Source organism: Chenopodium album, chromosome 5, assembly GCF_948465745.1.
Source record: "Chenopodium album chromosome 5, dcCheAlbu1.1, whole genome shotgun sequence".
Taxonomy (NCBI): Eukaryota; Viridiplantae; Streptophyta; class Magnoliopsida; order Caryophyllales; family Amaranthaceae; genus Chenopodium; species Chenopodium album.
This window is the reverse complement of record NC_137838.1, coordinates 38,833,836-38,859,132: the sequence shown is the minus strand read 5'-3', so window position 1 is coordinate 38,859,132 and position 25,297 is coordinate 38,833,836. Positions and strand designations below refer to the sequence as shown.

The following is a 25,297-nucleotide window of genomic DNA, read 5'->3' as shown; positions in this document are numbered from 1 at the left end:
AATTAGATAAATAAATTGTTCTACGCCCGTCGATCACAAACACAAAATTAAACTTTGGGTTAAGTGGAACATTTTTTGACTTGTAACCTAGAGTGACCCGATCTGAAATGACTCATGACCCGACTCAATTAACATGTCGATCTATATTAGAATGTGTTTTATTCACTTGATTTTTATTTATCTAAACTTAATATACCTTATTAAAACTCATTTTAGTTTTAATTTGTACTTGGCTAAACCTTATCATAATTTATTTTTCCTGAACTGAATTTATCTTAACTTAACTACTTCCTTCGCTCCAAAAAATTATAATGATATAAAAAATAAATTTAGATGAAACTTATTGAGAGTTATAATCTAATATTTTTTTGAATAAAATAATAATTTTATTTGTATATATAAATATTAGTATTTTATCAAAAATAAAATTCTAAAGTAAAAATTTTATCCCAAAATTTTATCTAAATTTGATTGAAAATGAAACTTTAAACTAACTTTTGTATCCTATAAAGTCTATTTAAATCTATAAAACGTGGCGCGACACTTGGCGAAAAATTAGAATGTCAAGTGTCGCTGTCTCATGACCTGGCTAAAAGTTTAATTTTATATAATACTTGTATGATATATAAAGCTAAACTTTTAGCCATGTCACGACGTTGCGACACTTTGTCGTTTCAACTTTTCGCCAAGTGTAACGGCAAAGTGTCGCATCACATTGGATAGATTTAAATAGACTTCATAAGATAAAAATAAAAAAGGAAAAATGGAAACTAATAATACCTATTTTGCTCAAAACAATACCACCTTTTCGAATATACCAAAACAATACCACCTTGTACCCCAATATTCTTAAAACAAGCCTTTTTACAGGCTACCTAAAGATAGAACAATTTTTTTTTTTTTTTTTTTTTTTTTTTTGGGAAATTCTATTTGGTGAACTCCAATTATTTAATTTTACAAGTGGTGAACATTCTTAAAATTAATTATCAATGGTAAACTTAACTTTTTTTTTTTTAATTTTAAATCAATTATAACATTAATGATTAATTTAACTAAACATTTAACTATATTTAGTTAGTTTTCTTTCTTTTTTTTTTTTAAAAAAAAAAAATCACCTATTGTAGACACCTAAAAATGTCTCCCCAAAACCAAACTCGATGATGGATATCCTTTCACCGCCATTATTTGTCGGGTTGAGTATTTAATCTTGGAGTGCTTAAATTCATATTTCCATTTCATAAAACAACCCAACTTCTAGCCCATTTCCCAAAACCATAACTTATTTTCCTCTTTTCGTGCCATTAAACCCAAAATAATTCATTTCGTGTCCTTTAAAATCATTCATTTCGTGTCCTTTTTATAAAAACATTTAATCAAGTTTATTTTGGTCCATAATCTAGGTCCAATGATTGAATAGTTGGATAGGGATTTAAAAGAGCTTTCCAACGATATATTATAAGCCCAAATCCGAGTTATAACGAATAAGTTATGGCCAAAATATTAAATTGAGCCCAAACCAAACCTAAGCCCACCTTATTTACGACCCAATGATCATGTGGAGGGTCCAAATTATTTGATCCAATTCCTAAACCAAATAGGATTAATTAGAAACTTCTATAAGTTTCTAAAAGATCCTAATTATCGTTTGTGAAAAGATAAGATTAAAGGGTTTGAAATTGAATAAAACTCCTTTTTTTGAAATTCCTAATTCTATTCGAATTGAAAGACATTCAAAGATAGACAGATATTATTTTTCGTTCCTCATATTTTTTATCAAAATTTTATATGGTTGGAGAGCCCTTGAAATTATCTTTCCAAATGGTTGATTATAATATCAATTCCGAGCTATAACGAAAAAGATATGAATAAAATGTCAAACTCTATCCAAAACTGAAACCGTCTCACTATTTTGGCCATATCTTTTATTCTATAAAATATTTTAATCTGGTTCTAATTGGGTTAGAAAGTAGACTTCAAGATCTTTCCAACTATATCTTATTCATCTCATTCCAATTACTGGTTCAAAAGATATGATAAAAACAAAAACCGCAAAAACTGCTGTCTATCGCAAGACACTAGTGGAAAAATCCTCATCCGTAACGGGCAAAAAGGGCCATCCGTAACGGGCAGCGTCCGTTACGTATGCGGCCATTACGAATGGCCATTGTTATTCGTAACAAACATTTGAAATGTCCGTTACGAATAACTCATTATTCGTAACTGACATTTCAGATGTCCGTTACGAATAACCCATTATTCGTAACTGACATTTTAAATGTTAGTTACGAATAAGGGGTTATTCGTAACGGACATCTGAAATGTCAGTTACGAATAAATTTTTTTTGTATTAAAATAAGTCCTTATTCGTAACGGGCACATAAACCGCCCGTTACGAATAAGTGATTATTCGTAACTGACATCTTAAATGTCCGTTACGAATAGAGTTTTATTGTATATAATTTAACACTTATTTGTAACGGGCAACAAAAGTGCCCGTTACGAATAACTGGTTATTTGTAACTGACAATTTTGCTGCCCGTTACAAATAATTATTAAATTAAATTTTCATTTTATTTAATTTCGACAGCATGTATTTATATATAATTAATATATATTAATTAAAACCTGTTATAATATACCTGTTCCTGTAAAAAGCAATTATACCGAACAATCTTTCGTAAAAATTAATACGACGTAATATAAAAACTGAAGTAGTAACACATTACAAATAAAAACTTGTATAAATTTATCCAACATATACAACAACACTAAAAATATTACGCTGTTCTACCTAAGCTAATAGTTAAGCATTCAATAAATATTTACTTCTAAAGTATTGCGCCCATTGTTCTCGAACCACATTCAACTCGTCAACATCATACGGGGCGGTCCTTGGACAAAAATCCTATTGAAAAAAAAAACATATGAAAGTGGTTACAAAATAAAAACAATCCATAATAAAAACAATCATTAGAATAAATGTGATGAACCAAATTATAGAAATAAAACTCATAATATAGAAACAAAACACATAACATCCTTAATTGACTTATATTTTGATTTCTATGAGTTGAAATCAATAAAAAGTTAACATTTACTCACTTTTGGGAGCGTATAGAGCCAAAAAGGCTTCAAAATTGTGCTAAAGGACTTCTATATTTCCCATCTTTCAAGTATTGGTTCAAATTAACACAATGTAACACATAACATCCTTAATTATCTTATTTTTTGGTTTCTATGAATTGAAATCAATGATAATTGACCACTATCTCACTCTTGGGAGCGTATAGAGCCCAAAACGCTTCAAAATTGCCTAAGGGCCTTCTACCTTTCCCATCTTTCAAGTATTTGTTCAAATTAACACAATATAATACTAAACATTCTTAATTACCTTATATTTTGGTTTCTATGAATTGAAATCAATGAAAATTGACCATTTACTCACTTCTAGGAGCGTATAGAGCCAAAAAGGCTTCAAAATTGCCTAAGGGACTTCTACCTTTCCCATCTTTCATGTATTGGTTCAAATTAACACAATATAATACTAAAAATCCTTAATTACCTTATATTTTTGTTTTTATGAATTGAAATCAATGAAAATTGACCATTATCTCACTCTTGGGAGCTTATAGAGCCAAAAACGCTTCAAAATTGTCTAAGGGACTTCTACCTTTCCCATCTTTCAAGTATTTGTTCAAATTAACACAATATAATACTAAAAATCCTTAATTACCTTATATTTTGGTTTCTATGAATTGAAATCAATGAAAAGTAACCATTTACTCACTTCTAGGAGCGTATAGAGCCAAAAAGGCTTCAAAATTGCCTAAGGGACTTCTACCTTTCCCATCTTTCATGTATTGGTTCAAATTAACACAATATAATACTAAACATCCTTAATTACCTTATATTTTGGTTTTTATGAATTGAAATCAATGAAAATTGACCATTATCTCACTCTTGGGAGCTTATAGAGCCAAAAACGCTTTAAAATTGTCTAAGGGACTTCTACCTTTCCCATCTTTCAAGTATTTGTTCAAATTAACACAATATAATACTAAAAATCCTTAATTACCTTATATTTTGGTTTCTATGAATTGAAATCAATGAAAAGTAACCATTTACTCACTTCTAGGAGCGTATAGAGCCAAAAAGGCTTCAAAATTGCCTAAGGGACTTCTACCTTTCCCATCTTTCATGTATTGGTTCAAATTAACACAATATAATACTAAACATCCTTAATTACCTTATATTTTGGTTTTTATGAATTGAAATCAATGAAAATTGACCATTATCTCACTCTTGGGAGCTTATAGAGCCAAAAACGCTTCAAAATTGTCTAAGGGACTTCTACCTTTCCCATCTTTCAAGTATTTGTTCAAATTAACACAATATAACACATAACATCCTTAATTACCTTATATTTTGGTTTCTATGAATTGAAATCAATGAAAATTGACCATTTACTCACTTTTAGGAGCGTATAGAGCCAAAAAGGCTTGAAAATTGCCTAAGGGACTTCTACCTTTCCTATCTTTCATGTATTGGTTCAAATTAACACAATATAACACTAAACATCCTTAATTACCTTATATTTTGGTTTTTATGAATTGAAATCAATAACAATTGACCATTATCTTACTCTTGGGAGCGTATAGAGCTAAAAAGGTTTCAAAATTTGCAAAAAAAAAACTACTAACCTCTTCTAAGACACCTTTGCACTCCAAGTGAGAAGTAACAATCTCATACATGTATCTCATAATGTAGTAGCCACATTCAATGCCTCCTTGTTGTTGAGCACAGTAGTATATATAACAAAAAGTTAAAAATTTTGTTTTCAAAGTGAACAATGTATAACAATATGGGGTGAGTAGTGTATTTACCTCCATTTGTATGAATTTCAATTTTTGCCTTTGTGATTTCAATTCACTCCCTGTGAGATTCGCCCGATATACTTTATAAGCCCTATAAAAATAATATATATTCTAACACTTAGAACAAAATAATCTACAACACCACATACAAAAATGATATAGAAACTAGGGCATAATTTCAAGGTTGTGGCTCACGTCATCATAATCTCGGCAATTTTCAATTTTCGGGGATTTTCTTTAGGTAGCTTCATAGAGTCAAACTCATAAGCTAAACCTAATTGTAGATCGACCACCACAAGAACCCAATGACCACTACATCATTTAAGAGAAAAACACAAGTTAGAGTACTGGAAAATTGGTGAAAAACATATCATTTATATGATTAAGTTTAGTGGCAATATAAAAAACATATTTCGAACCTTGCGACATATGGAGCCACGATGAATTTGCAACGTTTACCCGTATTTCTTACTTCATGCAAAAATGTATTCTTCACATATGTATAAGTTTCAAGGTAATCATTCTCAATTGAAGATTCAGAAATGAGTTGAGGACAAAAGAATGTGATCTCAGTCCTGTTGAAAAGGTCGATGAAGTTGTCTACTAAATACCTACATGATAAAGACATAGAAAACAAAAAATTCAGCATTATAGCATTAAAAATATTATTATAGTGAATATAAGAACCAAAGTAAAGGAAGATTAAGTAACCTACATGATATAAACATGAATCAACGAAACATTAGCCCACGATCCTCTTAGAAATTCACGTACATCGGTAGCGGTTACCCAAATCTGTTTGTCGCTATCAAAATTAAACATTGAGGCCTTTAAAAGTACCGATGTTGTATCATACTTTGCATCATCAGAATTCATTAACCAATACAACAACTCACACCCCTCGCCAAAAGTATCGACAATTTTATCTTCAAGTGGTAGGAATTTTGTGGGTTTGATGGTAGATTGCCTTGATTTCACACCACAACTATTGTCCCCTTCTTTGCTTTGGCGAGATCTATGCTTCTTTTTGGGCGATGGTGAAACCTTTACAAATAGGTGAATATTAGTCTAGATAAAGTATACAAAAATGATGGGATTTAATGTTAATAGTAGGAGAATATACCTCTTCTTAAAAAAATACCATGTCTATAGGCCATAGTACAAAGGAAGACTTGGCTTTTCCCAACTTAGTCACACCATCGGGAGACGGTACCGGTATATCGAGGAGGGCACAGTCGGGATAAGGGTTGTCCACACTAACCCTGTAATGATCAGGTAACATCTTCAGGTTGTGCGTAACTTCACCGGTAACAGGATATACCGTTCCATCTGCCACAACCACTAAATTTTGATTGTACTCATCTTTCAATGCTAGGCGACATTTAGTGGCTACCTACATATTACAAAAAACTCGATCAATATTATACATGTTAACCATGTAAAGTCATATCTTTAGTATTAGTTAAAGACATATACCTCTATTACACGAGGGCTTTGTTTTGCCTCCATGTTCGTCATCACTTGCATTCCTTGAAATGCCTCCACGTCACCGGTCATCTGTGGTAGTAAATTGGCGAGATAAGCTTTCACCTCCATTGCCACCCGTTGTTCCAACATCTCTTCGATCTTCTCTTGAAGCTTCTCTTCAACCTTTTCTTCTAGCCTCGCCTCAAATTCTTGAGTTAGGGTAGCTTTCATTGATTCTAACTCTTCTAATGAGCATCCACCTTGGCCGGATGATTTACCCTTTTTGTATCCCTTCCCAAATACTTGTGTGTGACTAACTCCAACCCCACACCTTCCTAGTGCTTTTACATGCCCGCGGTGATCCCTTTTTCCTAAAGCCTTGTCGAGGGCATCCATACCAATAACATCACTTGAATTGTTTCCTTCATCATTCTTTTGCAAGTTTTCCAACTATTAAAAAAAAACATATATAAGATATGGCAGAACCTGAATTGAAAAAAAAAAGATATCAAAACAGTAGGTTGAATGTACATCAACCAAAATCAAAACACACCTAATTTAGGATGAAACTAAAATCTCAAAACTGATCAGAACTGAAATTTCAGAACTGATCAGAACTGAAATTTCAGAACTGATCGGAACTGAAATTTCAGAACTGATCGGAATTGATCGGAACTGAAATTTCAGTGATCGGAACTGATCAGAATTGAAATTTTAGAACTGATCGGAACTGAAATTTCAGAACTGATCGAAAGTCATCGGAACTGAAATTTCAGAACTGATCGAAAGTGATCAGAACTGAAATTTCAGAACTGATCGGAACTGAAATTTCAGAACTGATCAGAACTGAAATTTCAAAACTGATCGGAACTGAAATTTCAGAACTGATTGGAATTGAGACAAACAATAGTGCATAATGGATAATATTAATCAACTTGAAGACAAGGTAATAATTGCAGAACTAAAAGAGACAACAATTTTAAAGCTGCAGAACTTCTCCCTAAAGCTATAATCTTTATTTATCAACTAGTTCAGCAAATCCTATTTAAGTAATTCAACTCAACTTCAAAATATAATTCCATCTACATCTTAGTCTTCCTTTTGTGCATGTACAAAGAAGATTTTGGTAAAAAAATGATACTCCCACCATCTAGTATATAAATGATACAAAGAAGAACATTTTTTATATATAATTGATGAGATCCTTATATAGCCATATAATAGCAGTGCAGCGCACATGAAAGCCATAACCATACACACCTTAACATTTCCAAAAACAAAATTTGAAGGCAGAAATATAAGATCAAATTTAATTTTAATCTCGTGACGGTACTAGGAAACAACTTATAGCAACTAAATTACACAAACACCTGGTCATGAACCTGCCCACATGCAATATGGAGTGCCTCAATATTTGGCTCTACCAATTATTCGTTGGTGCTGAATGTAATACATATTTACAAATTTCTTAGTCACTTAAACCACTATTAATTAATAGCACATTGTATTACTGCAGCGCATCTTCCAGAATTGTGAAGAAAAAAAAAATTGCTAGTGGAGCACTACCCTTCATGAATTTTGTTCATAGGTGGAACACTCTAAATACTGATCAGAACTGAAATTTCAGAACTGATCGGAATTGATCGGAACTGAAATTTCAGAACTGATCGGAACTGAAATTTCAGTGATCGAAACTGATCAGAACTGAAATTTCAGAACTGATCGGAACTGAAATTTCAGAATTGATCGAAAGTCATCGGAACTGAAATTCCAGAACTGATCGGAAGTGATCAGAACTGAAATTTCAGAACTGGTCGGAACTGTTCAGAACTGATCATAACTGAAATTTCAGAACTGATCAGAACTGATCAGAACTGAAGTTTCAGAATTGATCAGAACTGAAGTTTCAGAACTGATCGGAACTAATCAGAACGGATCAGAACTGAAATTTCAGAAATGATCGGAACTGAAATTTCAGAACTGATCGGAACTGATCAGAACTGTAATTTCAGAACTGATCGGAACTGATCAGAATTGTAATTTCAGAACTGATCAGAACTGATCAGGACTGATTAGAACTGATTGGAAAAGGCCTCAATTTTAGCAAATCCCATTAAACAACGCAGGAAGCAGGAAATGAGCAATAAACAGAAAAGGCCTCCCATTAAACAATGCAGGAAATGAGCAATAAACAGAAAAGGCCTGATCACTTATCAGCTCAAAAGTATAAACAAGTAACTGAAAAAAAAAACTATACTTGGTTACTTAGAACAACACTTACAATAGCATTGGCTATTTGCTGGGTTTCGGCATTCTTCGGGTCTATAGCCCACGATCCATCTGCATTACGAGTTTGACGGGCCAAAATCCAATAAAGAGACCGATTTTTAAGCTTTTCACTCATTACATAGCTTGTTGTGGACTCTGTGGTGCTTGAGGTTGAAGATTCTGCTGTAATTCTATTGGTCTTACTCCAATCAACTCGAGCCCTCTCATAACTCTTGGAGCCTAGATGGTGGCGATGCTTATTATTCTTTGCATTTTCCTTGCCTTTTTCACTCAGAGCCTGTTACAAAATGGAAAGATATTGTAAGTAGTATTGTAGTTGAAATAAAGTATATATGTGAAAAATACTTTCATAATATCTTACACACCTTAAATTCATCTGTATTGCAATATGTCTCAAACTCTTTCCATTGCTCTTCTGTGATGTAACCTTCATAAAGCTCCCAGGGCTTAATGTTTGCACTTGGTGAGTCAGGCGGAGGTGCAGTTTCCTTAGTAATGAATCGTGAAACTAACCAAGACTTGTGCTTCCTAAATCTAGCACCAACAGCTTCGTGGAACTTCTTCTCTTTACTACCCTTGGGATCATCAATGTGGAACTTCCGCTACAAAATTAGAGAATGTTAATATTCATAATTAATTATAAGTATCGTTAAATTTAGAGCAATAAACCATATTTATATCGTAATTACCTTACTCTCCTCCCACAAGTTTTGCTTTTGAACTTTATCATACTTCGGATATCCCTTCACATTAATGTTAACTCTTTGAGCACAATTACCAATTTGCTTCCCATAAGCAGATTCCCACTTTCCAATAGGCATGTCAAACTCATCAAATTCGAGGAACATGGGTGTAATTGTTTGGACTGATTTGGACGGGCCTCGTCCCTTTTTTGTAGAAGATTTTACTTGGGAAGTGGAGGCATCCATGTCACCAGATTGTTCCTGTCCATCATGATCATCTCTGTTTTCTTCCATTGTAGTATGCCTACACCTACACAAAGAATGAAATTAACAAGAATAGAATCAAAATCATAACAATAAAATCATATTAATGTAAATACTATACAATAAAGAAATTAATGATTTAGATATATACCAATTTAATAAATTCAATATTAATTGCAAAAAAAATACTATTGTTATAGGAATACAATAACACAAACCTTGGTTGTAGGTATAGGAACCACTAACCCTTCCTCACGATCATACTCTACATCACCAACAATATCTTCCCCTTCTTGTAGAGGTTGCACTCCCATTGTTATAGGCGAGATGTCATCAAATTGGTCATACTCTTCTTCATCCACAACATCTTCCACACCCACAATTTTTCTCTTGCCTTCAACTACAACACGCCATTGCGGATCTATATTATCCTTGATGTAGAATACTTGTTTCGATTGTGAGGCTAATACAAAAGGCTCTTCACCATCAGTATAACGACTAGAGTCAACCAAGGTGAATCCAAATAACTCATCGGTTTTCATACCACGACGGTTATCAGCCCATGTGCAACGAAATAAAGGAATTGTGAAATCAACATAATCCAACTCCCAGATTTCTTGAATGACACCGTAATATGCCTGTGTAGCTTCAACTGGCCTTGTATCCCTAGAACTTGAGTATTCAGTAGAAGATGCAACCACGACAACACCACTATTTTGTTGCACACTTTTTTCATCTTGACGACAAGTGGCAAAAGTAAATCCATTGATATCGTAACCCTCATAAGTACACACAAGTGGTTGTGGACCTCGTGAAAGCCACTTGATTGTTTCAGAAACATTCTCATCTCTACTCAATTCAAGCTTCACTTGGCCTTCAAACCACTCAACAAAGTGGCGATTATGCTCCTGCATCAACGCATAGGAGCTGATCTTGGGATTGTGAATTTTCAACTCACGAAGATGTTTTTCAATATATGGATGAACTGCAGATAGGTTTTGTAGCACAAATCGGTGGGCTTTCTTATATCGATCAAGTGGAGGTTTAACCAATTTCCGACCTACTGTACCCTTTCCTTGAAGTCTTCCCTCGTGACGAGAAGTCGGAATCCCAATTTCTTTAGCCTTAGCTAAAAACACTGAACAATAGTTCCCTGCTTCCTCTGCTATGAACCCTTTCACGATGCTCCCTTCAGGATTTGCTCTGTTCTTTGCCTTATCTGCCAAAGTACCCATTTACCTCTCATAAGGGTACATCCAACGCATAAATACAGGACCACACTCCTTTATCTCACAAGGCAAGTGCATAACAAGGTGAGTCATTATGTCAAAAAAGGAAGGAGGAAAATACATCTCGAATTTGCATAATGTTTCAACAATATCATATTCCATATCGTCGAGTGTTTTTGGATCTATCACCTTACTGCAAATTGCATTGAAAAACAAGCAAAGCTTCACAATAGCATGCCTAACATGTTTTGGCAAAAGGCCTCGGAGTGCAATTGGCATGAACACTTGCATCATCACATGACAATCATGGGACTTCATACCAACAACTTTCTTATCAGTAGTAGAAACAAAACGCCTTAAGTTCGACGAATACTCTATCGGCACCTTGATTCCTTTCAAACACTCACAAAAGATCCTTTTTTCTTCTCTAGACAATGTATAACACGCATAGGGCAAAAATGCTTTTTTCGTTGCTTCATTTTCCTCAGCCCATAACTTAGGTCGAATTTTGGCTTCCTTCATGTCTCTACGCACATTAACACCATCCTTTGTCTTTCCTTTGATATTCAACAAAGTCCCAATTAGTGCCTCACAAACATTTTTTTCAATGTGCATAACATCAAGACAATGTCGAACCGACAAGTGCTTCCAATAAGGCAGATCCCACAACTTAGACACTTTTTTCCACAACACACCCTTATTCGGTATCTCTCTGTGCATCTTACCGAAGATTGTCTTAACATTTTTAATTTTCTCATACACTTCAATTCCTGTCAATGGCTCACGACTCACTCCCTTCTCAACATGCCCGTCGAATTGTTGTCTCATCTTCCTGTATGGGTGATTTCGACGAAGTGATCGTCTGGTATGCATGTACACATTCTTCCCCCAATGCTTCAAGCGTGTAATTTGCATGTCATCCTCACAAATAGGGCATGGTTTTTGTCCTCTGACTTTGTACCCTGACAAATTTCCATATGCAGGAAAGTTATTAATAGTACAAAACACCATGGCTCTTAATCTGAAATTTGTACCCGAAAGAGCATCAAATGTCACAACACCTTCATCCCACAACAGTTTCAAATCGTCAATAAGGGGCTCCAAATAAACATCTATCTCATGGCCAGGTTGTTTAGGACCTGGGATTAGAAGTGATAACATGATGTACTTGCGCTTCATGCACAACCAAGGAGGTAGATTGTATATTGACAGAAGAACAGGCCATGTACTATGTTGACTACTAAGAGTGCTAAATGGATTCATCCCATCCGTACTTAATGCCAGTCTTATGTTCCTCGGCTCCTTCCCGAATTCTGGAAATGTCTTGTCAATGTGTTTCCATTGCAACGAATCAGCTGGGTGTCTGATCAACCCATCCTTCTTCCTCTCATTTTCATGCCAAACCAACTTCTTTGCTTCATCCTTAATTGAGAACAGGCGCTTCAACCTTGGTATTATAGGAAGATACCATACTACCTTAGCTGGTGGCCACTTCAAGGGATCCTTATTTAAGCCCTCTCGCTTGTATCGTGACACACCACACTTTGGGCAAGCATCCAATTTTGTATTCTCCTTTCGATATAGCACACAATCATTAGGACATGCATGGATCTTGGTGTACTCTAAACCCAATGGACACATCAACTTCTTCGCATAGTAAGTCGACTTAGGAATGTCATTTCCTTCTGGAAACATATCAGAGAGAGTTTCCAACAACAAAGTGAAACTAGTGTTGGTCCACCCGCTCTTTGCTTTCAAGTTATATAAAGTTAAAATACCAGAAAGCTTGGAATACTTAGAACAACCAGGATACAACGGTGTCTCAGCTGCTTTCGACACATTCTCATATATACGAGAATCTTCATTAACATGATCGCCTAACCCGTCTATCATCTCTTTTATCCTGTCTTCCTCAACATCATCATTAAAACCCACTTCATTATCATCAAAACCATTCGGCTCTCTCTCATCAGCTTCATTGTCGTTAATAGAAGAATTATCCGCGGGAGGAAATTTTTCACCATGCCAATACCAAATACTGTAGTCTGGCATAAACCCACGAATAATCAAATGGTCCTCTATTTTCTTAATGTCTTCCCACCTCTTCACATTGTTACAATCACGACAAGGGCAGAAAATAGGTCTTGCTTTGGTTAGCCTTTGTTCAACGAGTGTACTCCTTTGGTGTTGCACTGCGATTCTACAGAACTCTTTGACCCCGGCTAAGTATTCAGGTGTGGTTCGAGAACCACTATACATCCAACGACGGTCCATTTCTAAAAATGTATGATTAAAACCCAAGAAACAAATTATATTCAACATCACATATCAACACATTCCAAATGCTTGATTCCAAAGGTCCTTATCGCTCCAACCTAACCCATCCTTGGAAGTGTATTCTCACTAGCAAATGGTTGACCATTTTTCGGCCCTAAGGAAATTTCGGCAGCATTTCCCTATGGTTCTCAAAGTACACGATGTAATTAATTTCTTAGTTACATATGTACTCCGAGAACACATTAGGGAATGCTAACACAAAATTACCTTTACTTCCGAAAAACAAGCAACCATTTACATCCTAAGTGAGAATACAATTCCAAGAACAGTCCCAAACGGGGACTATTCAAGATTTACTCCTAATGAGTAAATCTTGAACGGGTATCTAGGCATATGAAAATATAATGCATAACAAATATTAACACATTTGAATTGGCAGAAAATTGGAAGAAAATCAATCAAAAATCATAAGAAAGAAACTCTCAATGCAATGTACTAATTAAACAAAAAAAACAAGCTACAAAACAATTAATTACTCATACCAAATTGTCAGATTTAAGCCGAATCAAATCACCATCTTGAAATGAGGACGAAGCTGCTTTAATGGAGTTGAGGGAGCTAAGGACCGAGCTGCTCCTGAAACACCAGATTCAATTCACTCCCATTTCCCACCAAAATCAAAATATCAAATTAAATAGAAGTAAGTTTCCATAGGTTGACTACTTGAGCTACAAGCAAACTTAAATCTATACTAATTTTGCCAGTTGTATTGTACTAGTCAAATAAGCCAACCTTCCATATAAAACTACATTGCTGGAACCACTTGATAAAAAACAACCAAAGGATCATGCTAGCTTGCAAGAAGTAGCTACTACTTTTCAATCAGAAATTATGTCTTGATCCCAAGGAAAGCAGAACTAATTCTCATAATCAAGATGAAGAAAACAAGAATTTTTGCTTAAAAGGTATAGTATTTTAATTCGGTTCTGATACTTGTCCTAAACTCGTTATAGACACCATCTGAGATTAAGATGTATCGATTGCAGGGAACACAAGGAGCAACTTTGCAATAGTAGAAAGCACTCCTTTGTGAAAGGGGTCTGAAAGCACAATTTACAGAGGCAAGCGTCCAGGTGAAAACACGTTAAAGAAGGAGCTGTGGACGAGGTTTGAAGCTGCATCAACAAATGGTCTAAACTTCCCTGTCTCAAATGATACTTCTTACAAAGGATTTATGGAAATGTTGGAGGAGGCATCTTGTGAAGAGTCGAATGTGCATCGTGATGCATTTAAGTGACTCGCAGTTAGCTGAAAGGAAATTGGAGTTGTAAATGGTGGTTTTTAGCTTTTGTATTCCAATGTCTAAAGCCACCAAAAGTGTAATCTTTATATCTAACACTTAAAAATAAGCACTATTTCTTTTATATGCATGTTAATCCTATGTTTTTTTTTTTTTTACTACGAGGTTCATGTTTCTAACACATTTGCATGAAGATGTATTATGATATGCTAATCTAGTGAATCTACATTACATTCCTAATCTAAAATCATTTGAATAAACAAAATAATTAGCAATTAATTCATACTTAGCTCAAAATTCAAAGGCTTTTAAACTAAAACATAATAAAACCCAAAACTATGAGCGCTTCAATGGAGAACTTCAATAGTAAAATCAATCAATTAATTTGGGGAAAAAAAAACCTATAATTAAGTAATTGCAATTAAGCAAACTGAAACAAGGGTTACGAAATTGGGGGAGGAGAGAGAAAGAGTACGCTTTAATGGAGAACTATGAGCGCTTCAATGGAGAACTCAGACAGCGCTTCAATGGAGAACTCAAAAAGCCCTTCAATGGAGAACTCGGAGTGCGCTTCAATAATGGAGAACTCGGAGTGCGCTTCAATAATGGAGAACTCAAAGTGCGCTTCAATGGAGGAGAAGAGTGAGAATGAAAGGAGCAAAAGATTGAACTGAGCTTGGAGCTCCTTCAATGGAGTTGAGGGAGGTGAGGACGATGACCTTGCGTGCGGGAGCTGCTTCAATATTGGAGAGAGAAAGAGGAAATTTTTTGACAGAGGGAGTGAGAAAGGGGAAAGTAAAAATTTAGGGCTTACTTTAAAACCTTATTCGTAACGGACACCCAATGTTAGTTACAAATAACAAGGTCAAAATTCTGTTGACTTTTCTATTTGTAACGGGCAATATTTGTTGGTTACGATTAGTTAGTTAATCGTAACGGGCAGAATAATGCCTGTTACAAATAAAAACTTATTCGTAACGGGCATCAATCTGTCCGTTACGAATAACAACTTATTCGTAACGGGCACCAATTTGTCCGTTACGAATAACCCTTTTCCTACCCAATTCACAACTTTTTTGTAACGGACATTGAATTTGCCCGTTATGAATAACTTAACTGTAACGGAAAATCATATGTCCGTTACGAATAGCTTGTTACATATAAGATTTTTTCCACTAGTGAGAGTTTTAATCCGATTCGAACTCGATCTTTTCTTGATTCTTCGACCCTCTTTTTTCCCTATAAATAGAGGTCATATCACCCCTTTTTCAATCATCAACAATCTTGATCACAAATTTATTCTCTTCTCCCTCTTTAGAGCCTAAACACTAGCCTCCCCATTCTTTCACTATTCCTTCCTTTAAGCACTCCAAGGAGTCCATACTTAACTCGAAATTCTATACTTAAACCAAGGAGTGAAAGGTATAATTAACTGAGGGTTTGGACCAAATCAACTCTAAATTTATTTAATTTAATTTCCATTTACTTTATATTTTTATTGAAGTTACTAACAGTTTATTCATGATGTAGCAATTTAAAGGAACGCGCGGAATGTGAGTAATTAATTAATTTAATTACTCTTATTTTATTTTAATATTGCTAGCATCATGATTAGGTTATTTTACATTTGATTTGACTAACGCTATTATTGTTGAATTTCTACCAATATTAATGTTTATTCTATTGTTATTATGATCACCATATTGCATGTTTAAAGGGAATATGTAATTGAAAATCACGTCTAATAAGATAATTTGGACAACCGGTTTAGGTTCCTTTTTAATCTTGTTATTAATTCAAGTGACCACGATATTTTAGAATTATGTGTTCATTAATATTCAACCAATTTAGCCTAATAATAGTTTGGAGCAAATTGAATATTTTGTTTGTATGCCTTTGAGATCGCAGGAATCATTTTTCACTATAAGAATCGAGTAGAGGCCAATACAGGCGAATGTGACTCCATGACTCACTTCGTACCATCATCCCCGATCCTCCTTTTGTGGTTCCGAACCATATGGAGTTAGTAATCTCATGGATTATGAATGGGGTGTAACCTTCACGGGTCAATCGTTGTTGCCTTTGTTGTCCCTTATTCGTGGTTGCCTTTTTATGATCCGTGAACGGTTTACAAGTTCCTTAAAAACTTGTTGGCGGCTCCCTACTTTATTTGTCCCTAATCGTATTATGTCAATTGCCACTTCCTAAGAGTGTCAAGAATATTCACAACATGCTTAACGTAGGCGCATTTCGAACGACGCCTACAATTTGGCGACTCTACTGGGAGGATTCTTGGTTATTTATCGATTTGAGTGATCGGTATTTAATTAAGATGAGTGGATGAGACTTGAAAGATTCTTGAATTGTATTCCTCCGATTTAATTGGCATTGTCACATATGCATATGAATTTTTTAGGTTACCTATTTTGCCACAATAGTACGTGTTCTACGTATGTGGCTAGCCCGGGGGATTTATGCTCTATCAACCCGAAAACGCTCATGGCAATAAGGATTCATCCGAGTTTTTGATTCCACCCAAACCATGGATTCGAGTTCGATTTCATCAAGAACTCGCGGAGCCGCCCGTTGGCATACACCCTCAAGGGAGGCTGCCTTGCTAACGCGTCCAAACTCTTAATCATGGTACCCTTTGACACCCAAAAGCTTGACCATAGTCGAACATAGAACTTGACTTTAGGTTGCGAACTTCATTGCATCATGCGTGACTATATGCTTTTGTGTGCATTTTTTTATTAACTATTTTTTAATCAAACCTTTTCTTTTTTTTTTAGAGTCGAGTCATAGATTTTTTTTTTAAATTTGAGTCAACTTGGATTTTTATTCCCGTATACTGCACAAGAGTCAACTTGTTTTGGTCATAGCCGGAGTTCTAGAAAGAGTTACGTGTTGTGCCACCTATGGATCTATAGCCCCGAGATTTCTCTTTGATTTAGAGTTGGTTTCGTCCAAATCAGAGTCACAGATCAAAATTTATAACCGATATACTACAGCGTGTCCAGTTTAGATGTCTTTTTAGCGTTACTTTTTTTATTTTTTGTTTTTTTTTTTTTTAAAAAAAAAAATCGTGTCAAGCTAGTCTTACCCGGTCCTTTAATCCGTGTCAACTCTTATAACATAGGATTATAGATTTTTATTTTTATTTTATTTTTTTTATACCCATGAGCCTTAACTCTTCTAGAATTCTAGTCCTCTTCCTAGTTTCTTATGATTGATTTTTTGTGCTAACCTTAACATGTGTTCTTTGTCTTTGATTGTGGTTGATCTTATGACTAACGATTGCCAATGGACCGTTTTCACCTAGTAAATAGCATGAACATTAAAATTGGATAAAATTAATCAAGTTAGTTTGTCTTTTAGTCTTCCATACTATTTGGTGATTGGGTCTTTTGTTTTTCACAACATCCTCATGTCTAGCCATGCGATCATACCACGAGTCTTAATAAACTCACCTAATCACACATGTTGAGTCGTTGCACACACTTTGTCTTCGAGTAATGCACTATATTGTTTATGATCGTATACTAGGACCATGCATGCATCGCTTTCCGTCGTAATAGGAATGAGTGGAGTATTTCCCATCAGTTTTCAAAATTGTTTCATACACTCTTCCTTTTCAATCCGAGTATTGAGTGAATGCATTAAGTGAGTTCTTCCTTACACAATACTTGAGTCTAAAATCACTAAGCAATAGTTGGAAGAATAAGGGGAACGTCACTCCTTCCTTCTTTCCTTCCAATCAAAGCATCAACAACAAGAAACTTTTTTACTCAGCAGGCGGCAAGAAGTAACTCATAAATAGCCATGAAGACAAAGCACGATGCAAGCTTCTCACCAAGAATTCATGTTTTCTTTTTCTTTTGTTTTAAACTCTTTCCCCTAATAAGTCTGGCATAGGTTCTCCTTATCCTTATGTCTATATGCCATGTTCCATAAATGACCATTTCTTTCCTTTGCATTCGATCATGTCATGCGCAAAAAAAGAAAAAAAAAATAAAAAAAATAAAAAATTGCCGAACTGAACACAAGGTATACCAATGATCCGAGGAACCTTTGCAACCCATTCATTCTCCATTAACCATTCAATCACATATTCATTTCTTCATCAATAATTTTGAGCCTCGTATAACGTTTGGCCTTCATTTCTTCAACCCACATTCACTTAACCTTGGGATGGGAAGGTGTGTAATTTATAAGCAAGTTCCAAAAAAAATAAATGTCAAAAAAAAAAAAAAAGTCTAAAGGCAAGTGTTCCAATGTCTTCGATATGAACACGTCTCAAATTGCTTCTCTCATCGAGTGCTTGGTACCGTGCCTGAGAAACATGAATGCTAAGTGAATGATGGACCGCATGATATGAGATTTCCTACATTGATAAAAAAAAAAAAAGGAATTCAAATAAAAAAAATATAAGAAAATAAACTTGCAAAATTCAAAAATTTTAAATTCACAATTACACATCTTGGGGATTCTCTCGGGTCTTGAGCCTTGTACCCTTTTCTTCTTTAAACCATCAACTTAACCATATTACAACCCTTGAAAGACCTCTTTGAGGTGTACATACACTTGTGCAAAGTTCGATTAGAGCTACGTTCGGCCTGATTCCTAACGGATACGTAGGCAACCTCACATCGAGGTGCGACCACATTCATATTCATATCCATGCATGATCGAGTCAAAGAATATCCAATGCTTACCCCAACCCATTTAGAGCTAGACTTGGGGGCTTGAACCCACATCATTTAGCCTACCCAGCCTAAAGAGTCATCATCTTTGACTCTTCTCACATATCTTTCCATCACCATAACCCTTGCAGCCAGCCTTAGTATCACATTCACACACTTCACTCACACATCCATATCCATATCCATATCCATATCCATATCCATATCAATAATCCTTCCCTTTAAGAGCCCTTATCATGAAATCTTGTTTCAACACTGTGCATGTTTCATCATATTTAAAGACAACATTCATTAGAAGAAACATTGTATAGTTGCTTAGCTTCCTAACCTGAGCATATCGTGCTTAGCTTCTTGAACTAAGCAACATTCATTATGTAATACTCAATAATCACTTCATCTAAATACGTGCTTAGCTTCCAGACTTAAGTGACGTTTAAGATCGTTTCTTTACACCATATATGATGCTTAGCTCCATGACCTAAGTTAATTCATCTATCGTGTCACATGATGTAATTTTCCTTAGCCTCCTGGCCTAAGAACATTCATCATGCATACATTATTTTCAAGACAAGCAATTCAATCCATATGATTCATTTCGTCTTGCTTAAGGAGGGAGTTCAAAACTTCTTCCCTTTTTATTTTCTTTTGGGGAAGTTCAAATACTTTTTAAAAAATTTTATCGAGGGAAGTTGGAAAACAAAACTTCATTTTTCACGTCTTTCTTTTTCGGGAGAAAGTCAGTACCTTCCACTCGTCTCCTGACAAAAATTGACGGAAAATTTTTGCTTTTGCATCTTCGTTTGCTTGTGTCTGCACACACACATATACACACACACAGTCACAAGTCATCACATGTCATGTCACATCAAGTCAAACTTGGTCAAGTCAGTGGTCAAGTCAATCACAATATATACGAGTCCATTGGCAAATTTATTTTTGCATGTTTCATCTACAGCCCATGTCCGGGGACAAGCGGACCATCTACAGCCCATGTCCGGGGACAAGCGAACCATCTATAGCCCACGTTCGGGGACAAGCGGACCATCTATAGCCCACGTCCGGGGACAAGCGAACCATTTACATCCCACGCCCGGGGACAAGCGGACCATCTACAGCCCACGTTCGGGGACAAGCGAACCAACTACAGCCCACGTCCTGGGAAAAGCGAACCATCTACAGCCCACGTTTGGGGACATTCGAACCACCATCATTTCATGACGCAAGGTTCTCGATACACAGAGACTTGCAATCTCATCATTTGTCGACTTTCCTCAAGCATGGAAAGTATTATCCGGTGGATTTCTTCAAGTATAGAAAATCGCCAAATTCCTTTGTCGGCTTTCCTCAAGCATGAAAAGCATTATCGGTGGATTTCTTTAAGCACAGAAAAACGCCAAAATCCTATGTTGACTTTCCTCAAGCATGGAAAGTGTCATCCGGTAGGTTTCTTCAGGCTTAGAAAGCTACCAAACTCATCTGTCGGCTTTCCTCAAGCATGGAAAGCATTTAAACAAACTTCATTCGGTGGATTCCTTCAAGCATAGGAAAATACCAAACTCATTTGTCACCGATACACTAGTGTCAGATAAGCGTTCTATCCCTTTACTCTTTTATCTGTGGAATTAACATTTTTTGCAGGTATCGGCGTATACAGAGTGATTTAGGATCGCAGAACGTCTTAAATCATTCTCCGTCCCTATCGACTACTTTGACTATCGTTTTCGAAACTGACATTTCTACAAACTCAGTCAAAGTGGGGGCTTCTGTAGACACCTAAAATTGTCTCCCTAAAACCAAACCCGATGATGAACAGCCTTTCACCGCCATTATTGGTCGAGTTGAGTATTTAATCTTAGAGTGCTTAAATCCATATTTCCATTTCATAAAACAACCCAAATTCTAGCCCATTTCCCCAAGCCATAACTTATTTTTCTCTTTTCGTGCTTTTAAACCCTAAATAATTCATTTCGTGTCCTTTAAAATCATTCATTTCGTGTTCTTTTTATAAAAATGTTTAATCCAGTTTATTTTAGTCCATAATCTGGGTCCAAAGATTGAATAGTTGGATAGGGCTTTATAAGAGCTTTCCAACGATATATTCACTAGTAGAAAAAACGCATTTGGCACCGGTTCAAACCCGGCCTAAGGCACCGGTTTGAACCCGTGCCTATGTGGGGGGTGCCAAATACCCCCTTATTTGGCACCGGTTCAAAACCGGTGCCATAAACAGGTTTTGGCACCGGTTAACCGGTGCCAAAAATACTAAAAAAAAAATATTGATCCTCCTTTTGGCACCGGTTAACCGGTGCCAAAAATGTCCTTTTTTTTTTTTTTTTTTTGGTTTTTTTTCACTTACCAATAAAATCAACTGAAAAAAAAAAAAAAAACAATTCACAACAAAAATTGAATTGGTTTCAATATATATAATCCAAAATTTACAATACATAATGAAATCCAAAATTACAATATAGATCAATTACAACTAACATTATAAATAAATAAAAAAAAATTACTTTATAAATCATAAAAAAAATTACAACATGAACATATCAATATTCTTGCATAATCTGTACACACTAATTAAAACAAAAAAAAAAAAAATCAATTGGTAAAAATAAGCTTAAGAATATATAAAAATTATCAAAAAATTGAAAAATTATCAAAAATGAAAAAAAAACCAAAATTATCAAAATATAAAATATAAAACAGAAATTGAAATCGAAATATAAAAAATTATCAAAAACGAAAAAAAAAAAACCAAAATTATCAAAATATAAAATATAAAACAGAAATTGAAATTGAAATATAAAAAATTATCAAAAACGAAAAAAAAAAACCAAAATTAAAATCGAAAAAAGAAACCAAAAATTCGAAAAAAAAACAAAATCGGAAAAAAAAAAACAAATACGAAAAAAAATAGGAAAAAAAACCAAAATCCAAAGTAAAAGGAAAATTAAAATCGAAACCCTATAAACGAAATCCAAAATAAAAACCAAAATCGAAAACCAAAATCAAAATCAAAAACCAAAAAAAAAACCAAAATTGAAATCGAAAAAAAGAAACCAAAAATTCGAAAAAAATAAAATTAAAATCGGAAAAAAAAAATACGAAAAACAAATAGGAAAAAAAACCAAAATCCAAAATAAAAGGAAAATTAAAATCGAAACCTAAAAACGAAATCCAAAATAAAAACCAAAATCGAAAATCAAAATCAAAAACCAAAACCAAAATCAAAAACCAAAATTGGTGAATCGAAAACAAAACCAAAATTGGTGAATCGAAAACAAAAATAATTAAAATCGAAAAAAAAAAGCCAGAACTTGAAAAAAAATCCCAGAAATTGTTGTTGATGTTGATGCCGATGGTGGTGCTCGAACATTGTGGTGGTGGCGGCGGTTGTTGTTGCGCTAATGAGAGGAGATCGGCTGTCCTCGAGCTTTGGTTGCTGCATATATATGAGAGGAGATCGAAGGGAGTTGAAAGACTAATTAAAGAAGAACGAATAGAGAGAGGAGATCGAAGGAGATGAAAGAAGAACGAAGAGAGAGAGAGGAGAGAGAAGGAGGAGAGAGAAGTAGAGGAGATGAAATGGGGGAATGGAGGCGGAGAGAAGGAGGAGAGATAAGGAGATCCTTATAAGGGTTTTAGGGTTTAAAATTTCCGGTTTTTCCTAAAAACCTTGGACCGGTTCAGTGGCACCGGTTCAAACCGGTGCCCTTTGTATTTTTGGCACCGGTTTGGTCAGAACCGGTGCCTTTTCCCTTTGTTTAAAATCCCGCCCAATTTTGGGCCGGTTTTTGGCACCGGTTTGGGCTGAACCGGTGCCATATGGGGGGTGCCAAATGCAATTTTTCTACTAGTGATTATAAGCCCAAATCCTAGTTATAACGAATAAGTTATGGCCAAAATATTAAATTGAGCCCAAACCAAACCTAAGCCCACCTTACCTACGACCCAATGATCATGCGGAGGGTCCAAATTATTTGATCCAATTACTAAACCAAATAGGATTAATTAGAAACTTCTATAAGTTTCTAAAAGATCCTAATTATCCTTTTTGAAAGGATAAGATTAAAGGGTTTGAAATTGAATAAAACTCCTTTTCTTGAAATTCCTAATTCTATTCGAATTGAAAGACATTCAAAGATAGACATATATTATTTTTTGTTCCTCATATTTTTTATCCAAATTTCATATGGTAGGATAGCCCTTGAAATTATCTTTCCAATGATATATTATAATATCAATTCCGAGCTATAACGGAAAAGATATGAATAAAATGTCAAACTCTATCCAAAACTGATACCGTCTCACTATTTCGGCCATATATTTTATTCTATAAAATATTTTAATCTGATTACAATTGGGTTAGAAAGTAGACTTCAAGATCTTTCCAACGATATCTCGACCCTCTTTTTTCCCTATAAATAGAGGTCATATCACCTCTTTTTCAATCATCAACAATCTTTATCACAAATTTATTCTCTTCTCCCTCTTTAGAGCCTAAACACTAGCCTCCCCATTCTTTCACTATTCCTTCCTTTAAGCACTCCAAGAAGTCCATACTTAACCCAAAATTCTATACTAAAACCAAGGCGTGAAAGGCATAATTAACTGAGGATTTATCTTTAACATTAGGTTTTGGATGATGTGACAATTTTTTTTATGAGTAGGTAGTACTTTATTTCATTAACACTTTGTTTGGATAGGAAGAAATGGAAGGAAAAGAAGAGAAGAGAAATGGAGGGGGATAAAATCTCTTGTTTAGGTAAAAGATTAGGGGAAGGAAGGAGAAGGAGAAGGAGAGATCCATTTTCCCTTTCTCTATAATAACCATAATCTCTCCAAAATTGGAGAGATCTGGAGGGAAAATGGAGCTCACCTCCCCCTCCCTTTCTTTCCCCTTCCCTTCCTCCATTTTTCCTCCCCTTCTTTTCCTTCCTTCTTTGCTATCCAAACAAAGCGTAAGTAGTCAACTTGAGGGGGAAAGTGAGGATTCTGACAAGTTTTTTCACAAATATAGATAGCACTTCATTGAACTGTTTTGCCATGCTTCGTTATTGTTTGGACGTTAGTAGATTTGGATGATCCCCTTTTCTTCAGGATATTCAGATAATTTAAAGAATAATAATCCCAGATTAAATGCATGGCATCCCTAACTGTTTTAAATGTGACATATATTAGGTACTTGAAGATGGGGTGTTAGATCCAGAAACGACTGTTGTTTCGATATTTCCTTCTCCTATGCACTATGCTGGTCCAACTGAGGTACAATGGCATGCAAAGGCTCGTATTAATGCTGGTGCCAATTTTTACATTGTTGGCCGTGACCCTGCTGGCATGGGTCATCCTGTTGAGAAAAGAGATTTATATGATGCTGACCATGGGAAGAAGGTGCTTAGCATGGCTCCTGGACTCGAGCGACTCAACATCCTTCCATTCAAGGTTCAAAATTTTAGCTTTGAATTATGATTCTTTTTGGTCTGTTGCATGTTTAAATGAGGTATTAATCACTGTTTCCTAAAACATCAGGTTGCTGCTTATGACAAGACTCAAGGCAAAATGGCATTCTTCGATCCATCAAGGCCTCAAGATTTTCAGTTCATATCAGGCACCAAGGTAATCGATTGTCACATCTACAATTCTAACAGGGCATCGATAGTTATGCCATTGTTTTAGCTTGTAAAACATTATAAATTGATCAAGTTTGTCCTATTGCAGATGCGAACTCTGGCCAAGAACAAAGAAAATCCCCCTAATGGATTTATGTGCCCTGGTGGATGGAAGGTTTTGGTGGAATACTACGACAGTGTTGCTTCTTCTGACAATGACAAGATTCCTCTAGCCGCCACTGCTGCTGCTGCTGTAGCTGTTTGATGAGTTTTTTTAGTCTCATTTGAAACTTCTATCGTTTGTGTGAAATTGCTATGAATTCCTATTTCCTACGAATATTTGTCTCGAAAACTTTGTACATATTTCTATTTCTGGAGTTCTCTGGTCAAAACTCACTGTTTGGTACCAGGTTACGTAGGGTCCTGAGTATTTGCTCCCCTACCCTAAGTTCGTGGAAGCATTTCTGGGGGAATATGCATAATTCTCCGTTCTAATTCAAAGGCTTTGGCAAACCATCATTGTAACAAATTGGAATGAATAATGAATGAACTGTGGTGATCTCACATTGTATGCTGGATTGTTCGAAAACTTAGGGTCT

The 25,297-nt window shown here is 35.2% G+C and overlaps 2 protein-coding genes across 2 annotated transcripts; one reads left to right on the top strand and one right to left on the bottom strand.

Annotated features, from left to right (window-relative positions):
* Positions 1–10,812: 10,812 nt before the first annotated feature.
* LOC145632840 (uncharacterized) lies at positions 10,813–13,080 on the bottom strand. The gene has a single exon (XM_081685172.1). It carries the CDS (start codon positions 13,078–13,080, stop codon positions 10,813–10,815), a length of 2,268 nt encoding a protein of 755 aa, XP_081541298.1.
* Positions 13,081–24,256: 11,176 nt separating this feature from the next.
* Positions 24,257–25,075, top strand: LOC145630690 (ATP sulfurylase 1, chloroplastic-like). Its single transcript, XM_081682889.1, has 3 exons — positions 24,257–24,531; positions 24,619–24,705; positions 24,808–25,075. The coding sequence occupies exons 1-3, from the start codon at positions 24,331–24,333 to the stop codon at positions 24,961–24,963; spliced, it is 444 nt and encodes a 147-aa protein (XP_081539015.1). The 5' UTR covers positions 24,257–24,330; the 3' UTR covers positions 24,964–25,075.
* The last annotated feature ends 222 nt before the right edge of the window (positions 25,076–25,297 follow it).

Bases quoted from the DNA above. Each gene is read 5' to 3' on its own strand.
- LOC145632840 (XM_081685172.1), bottom strand. From the start codon at position 13,080: ATGGACCGTCGTTGGATGTATAGTGGTTCTCGAACCACACCTGAATAC.
- LOC145630690 (XM_081682889.1), top strand. From the start codon at position 24,331: ATGCACTATGCTGGTCCAACTGAGGTACAATGGCATGCAAAGGCTCGT. The intron at 24,532-24,618 runs GTTCAAAATTTT...CTAAAACATCAG, and splicing joins TCAACATCCTTCCATTCAAG to GTTGCTGCTTATGACAAGAC. The intron at 24,706-24,807 runs GTAATCGATTGT...GTCCTATTGCAG, and splicing joins AGTTCATATCAGGCACCAAG to ATGCGAACTCTGGCCAAGAA.